This window comes from Montipora foliosa, chromosome 2 (assembly GCF_036669935.1).
Source record: "Montipora foliosa isolate CH-2021 chromosome 2, ASM3666993v2, whole genome shotgun sequence".
NCBI lineage: Eukaryota > Metazoa > Cnidaria > Anthozoa > Scleractinia > Acroporidae > Montipora > Montipora foliosa.
Window position 1 is genome coordinate 1,973,061 of NC_090870.1, and position 5,000 is coordinate 1,978,060.

The following is a 5,000-nucleotide window of genomic DNA, read 5'->3' on the forward strand; positions in this document are numbered from 1 at the left end:
CCCGCCGTTTATTAAAGTCTGCCTATCTCCGCATGCTTGGCATGGCATTTGTCCCAGTCAATAATTTTGGCCCTAAAGAGTTTGTCGAGGGTGTATATGATGTAATGGTTTACTTTAAATAGAAACATAGAAAGCTTTAGAATTTTAGTGACTTTGAATGCAAGGCTGTATTTTGCTGCGGCCTCATCCTTGAAACCGGCCTCTAAAAGTCTAGCTTCTGATGTAGGCCTTTTAAAAATTTTAGAAACATAAAAAGTGTTTGCTTGCTTACATTTCAAAGGTGTTTTGTGCACCAATTCTCCTGGAACGATTTTTTTTCACATTTAAGTTGCAAACAGCTTCCCTCCATTGCTTTGGAATTGCATTACACAGGCCGATATAGTGTAGGAAGTTAGTCTTATAAACAGACCTTAATATTATTTGCACATTTAGTCCTCCCTTGAATGAATTTGGCCAATGCAAAATTTATTTGAGAGGGAAGGATGAAGTATCAAGTGGACTTGCATTTTACCTGATAATAATTGAGAAGATATTTTGTGGTTAAAAATTTTCAACACTACAGTAGTAACACAGCAATGGATTTGTTGCAGCTTTTGTTGGACCTTTTGTAAAAGAAGTCTTCTTATTAAAATGCTTTTTGTTACAGATCAAACTTGGGCAGAGAAGTGAAGCAAAGGATGGTCAGTGGAAGTCTATTCTTCTCTTATCTTATAAGAAATGAAAGGATTAGACTCTTTTTTGGCCATTTTTTTGATGGAGAAATGACATAGGCCTTTTTAAAAAATACCATGATGCTCTGTGTTTCCCCTCCAGGGCCCAATTGTTCAAATGATGGATAGTGCTATCCACTGGTTAAAATACTATCCAGTGGATTAGTCACAGTGAAACCAATAATATTGCACTATCCAATGGACAGTGATTTATCTGGTGGACAGTGCTATCCACCTTTTGAACAACTGGAGCCTGAATTTTGTATAGGCATTGTTTCCAGTTTCTCCGGGGACTTACAATGGCCCCAAGAGAAAATAGAAACAAGCTTATGCAAAATTTTCGAAAGCAAACAAAGAGTATTGTGGTATTTTTGAAAGATGTCCAACTATGTTGAAATGGGTGGTGTTATAGAAAAAAAATTAACTGGTTCAACAATTTTGAACTGGTTTAAAGAAATTAAATGTGGGGAAAAATTTGACCCTAACCCTAACCCTAACCCTGAGATGTACATCAAATAATTAACTTTGTTTTAAGTTTGTCCAAAATAGTCAACTTCAGACAACTGTTTCATGCAGCAGAGTAAAGTTACATTTGGCCTTTAAAACAAGGAGAATTTAAAGTAATATTTACAAATTGACCTTATACAGGGAGGCTAAAATAAGGTAATGGTTCCGCAATCTCACACCCCACACCTAAAGTGCCCTTTTGATTAAAATGATATTGAAACCTTGTTCATAGTCAAAGTTTAGGCCTGGTCACTTAGCAGACAGATGTAAAATGGCCTATTCTTAAAACAAGGCCAAAAAAAGGAAGAAAGCTATTGTACAACTTATGAAAATTAGACTGTTTCCTTTTTAGGCATCAATAGAACTGCTTTGCGTGAAATCAAACTGTTACAGGAACTGCGACATCCTAACATAATAGGGGTAGGTAAGAGCTTGGAAACTGCTAGTAATATCAAACATGTCAACTCTCCCGTTGCTCTTGGGAGACTCCCGATTTCCGTCCTTTTCTCCCCGCTGCTAGTGCTTATTCAGATCAACATGAAGATCATAGAAAATTAATGTCATGATAAAAGCCTCGCAACATAATTGCAGTAGAAATTTCTGCCATTATTGTTGTAATATATGCAATACCTAACCCTAAACCCTAACCTAAACCCAATTGGTTGAGCAATGTGTTCAAGTCTTCTTTTTGTTTGTGCTATATGGGATCGGCTATTCATCGAGTTACGAGTTGACTTGAGTTTGAGTTGAGTTTGAGTTAAGTTTGAGTTAAGATTGAGTTACAGTTTTTGGCATTTTTCCCAATTAAAAGTAGTAAATATTCAGTTCAAGTCCATTCGAAAACTGTTTTCTCCGCGTTGAATGATATATTTGCAAATTTTTTTTTGCAAAATGGCATGGCTTTCCAATAATCAAAACAGTCTTATAATGATTACACCTTTCACGGCATCATTCTCATTGCCGCTGTTAATTAAGTCTATCGACATCAAAACGATGTCTTCTTAGAGGAAAAGATGAGTTGTATTGTTAAGCCAGTTAAAGCCGGCCCAGCGGCTAAACGATGAACTGTATTTGTCGTCCAGCGTGATGGTCGACCATCGCAAGAACGCCATAAACAAAAGAGGAAAACATCTGATGAAGTGAGCCTGCATTACACTTTTTGCTCATAACTGCTGAAATTCTAAAAATTAATGCATCAACACTATTGTCGCTATTGTCAAGTGCTATTACGTGGTAACTGTAACAGTAAGTTATGAAATTAAATGCGTTGTAATCCCTACTTCGGTCTGCTGCCTAGCCGTAATCCCAGCCAAAAAGATGGTGACACCAACCCATAATACAACCCCTTCACCACCTTTCAATGTTGATCATGCTATAACTTTAGGCATTCATGGAAAAAGGCAATAGTTTTTTTTTCTACAACTTCAAAAAGGGTGAAGCGATGAACTGATCTGTGGCATCAAGTGTCCCAGAAATTTATGACCGACATTGGGTGGGGTCTAGAACACAGGTCACTTTCAGTTTGATGGGTCACTCGTACTTGAAGGTCGTTGTTTTACCTTTTGGAAAGTAACCCAAAACCCTCAATTTGGGCAACCTTAAACCTGAAGACCAAGTTTAGGCCTAGGGTTACCCAAATCAAATAAGGTTTTGGGTTACTATCTAAAAGGTAAAATAATGACCTGCAACAGGTTAGTGACCAGTGTTTTAGACCCACCGCCCAGATTGTGTCATGGTGTCTTGTTATGGGAGAGTGTCGCGTGAGTTTACTTTGTGAGTAGAGTTTACTTTGTGACTAGAAAAGTCACGGGTGCGATTCATTTGATGTTTTTCGAAATCTGTACTGGCCCCTTTTTAAAATATGAGTTGTTACTAATCAGTGAAAAGACTAAGAAATGAAGTTTGTTTTGCTCACCTTCTGTTTTCTGTTTTCTTCATGGTAAGACTTGGGATCTTTGTGCAGTCCAGGTTCTGGTTCTCACGCAATGGAATGTTGATAGTTAACTGCAGAGTCAACGAAAAAGAGGTCTACAAACAAGTTTTGAAATCAGAGTAGTGAAACTGAAAGTATGCCTATGATCTGCACAGATCACAATTGACATTTCTTTGCATGATGAGTTTCTGTCTACACTTTTACCATCCTAAGACTTGTACCACTTTAAGTAATGTTGCATAAAGCAGTTTACCATGATTATTTCTCATTATTTATTTATTTACTTGTTAATTTAGTTCTTCGAATCAATCAAGCATGCACAATGATAGAGTGGAAAATTCATGAATATGTAGAAATATACAAAAAGCAATCACGAAAAAAAGAAGTTGTGAACACTCCAGCAAGGACTGATAGAAGTGATGGTCCTTATTTACAAAAAGACAAGACCAGGGGCAGATCTAGGATAAAATAATGACTGGTTTCAAAAACAACAAAATAGTTTCTAGGGGTGCGTGGGTATAATCCCCCGGGAATTTTTTTAGATTTTAACTCTCCAAAGTCCCCTTTCCCATGTTTCTGACTGACTTGTATAAAATGTTGGAAACGATATGGATCCACCCCTGAAGACGGATTCGCTTACCTTTCTTTCAACCTCAGTGTCCAGTAAAATCAGGAAAACAAGGGAAGTCCCATCAAAACAAAGGTTGAGGATAACTCATCTCCAAGTTCTCCTGGTGTTCTAAGATGGGTTAAGGGTTAGGGTTAGGGTTAGCTAACCCTAAATTCCCGACTATGGGGCAATGCATACCTGTCAAAATCCCTACTCAGGGGAAGGCTCTCTGAGTCCCGTAGGTCCCAAAGGAACAACCACGCTCTGGTGGCTCAGTTGGTTCCGCAGGAGGTGGTGAGTTTTACTCCGGCCGGACCCGCAAGACTCAGGGTCTTAAAATAACTGAGGAGAAATTGCTGCCTTTGCGATAACATCCACAAATGGTTAGGCTTTCAAGTCTTCTCGAATAAGGACTATAAATCGTAGGTCCCATCTCACAACTTCAATGTTCATAAACTCTGTGGGATGTTAACTGGCTGGCTTGCACATTGTCCAAACTCTCACAAAAACGGTGTTTCATGGTCTTCCCAGTGACTTCTACTTAATTAATTTATTGCCAAAAAGGAAAAAACCGTAACTCAGTGTTCACTCAATCTTAACTCAAACTGGTAACTTGATGAATATAGTCTATCTCATGCTATATATCCCACTGCGGAAAGGCTTTCCTTTAATTCTGCTGTTGCTTTCTAAAGGAATAACTTACTAAATATTAGACTACATTCCATAGTGGTGGAGTACTTTTATTGTTATAATGAAAAAAATATTGAGTATAGTTATGTTTATTTATTTATCTTTGGTGCCAATTAACTATGGGTGGAGGGTAAGGTGTTTTTCTTAGACTCTCTTTTGGCTCTGAGTGCAGTTCATATTGCAAAGATTTTTTAGTTGTGTATTTTTGTACATATATGAAGTTCAGTACAAAATGCAGTCTCATCAAATATTTCTCCTCCAGCTTCTTGATGTGTTTGGTCACAAGTCTAACATCAGTCTTGTGTTTGATTTCATGGAGACAGATCTTGAGGTAAAATATGGATTTTGGTTAAGCATATTCAAATCTGTCTTTTCCTGATCATAGCTATAAAAGATAATTTTTCACTTTTTTCTTAATAGGTGGTGATAAAAGACACAAGTCTGGTATTAAGCCCTTCAAACATAAAAAGTTTTATGATTATGACACTACAAGGTCTGGAGTATCTCCATATGAATTGGATTCTTCACAGAGTAAGCCATGTCCCAGCCA

General features: G+C 37.5%; 1 protein-coding gene across 1 annotated transcript in view; it reads left to right on the plus strand.

Moving 5' to 3' along the window:
* The window catches only part of LOC137992006 (cyclin-dependent kinase 7-like), a 13,539-nt gene that overhangs the window by 1,059 nt on the left and 7,480 nt on the right, over nucleotides 1-5,000 (plus strand). The window contains exons 3-6 of the mRNA XM_068837041.1: nucleotides 647-680; nucleotides 1,570-1,637; nucleotides 4,713-4,781; nucleotides 4,871-4,981. Coding sequence (XP_068693142.1) covers nucleotides 647-680; nucleotides 1,570-1,637; nucleotides 4,713-4,781; nucleotides 4,871-4,981 — 282 coding nt within the window. The remainder of the gene's footprint in view (nucleotides 1-646; nucleotides 681-1,569; nucleotides 1,638-4,712; nucleotides 4,782-4,870; nucleotides 4,982-5,000) is intronic.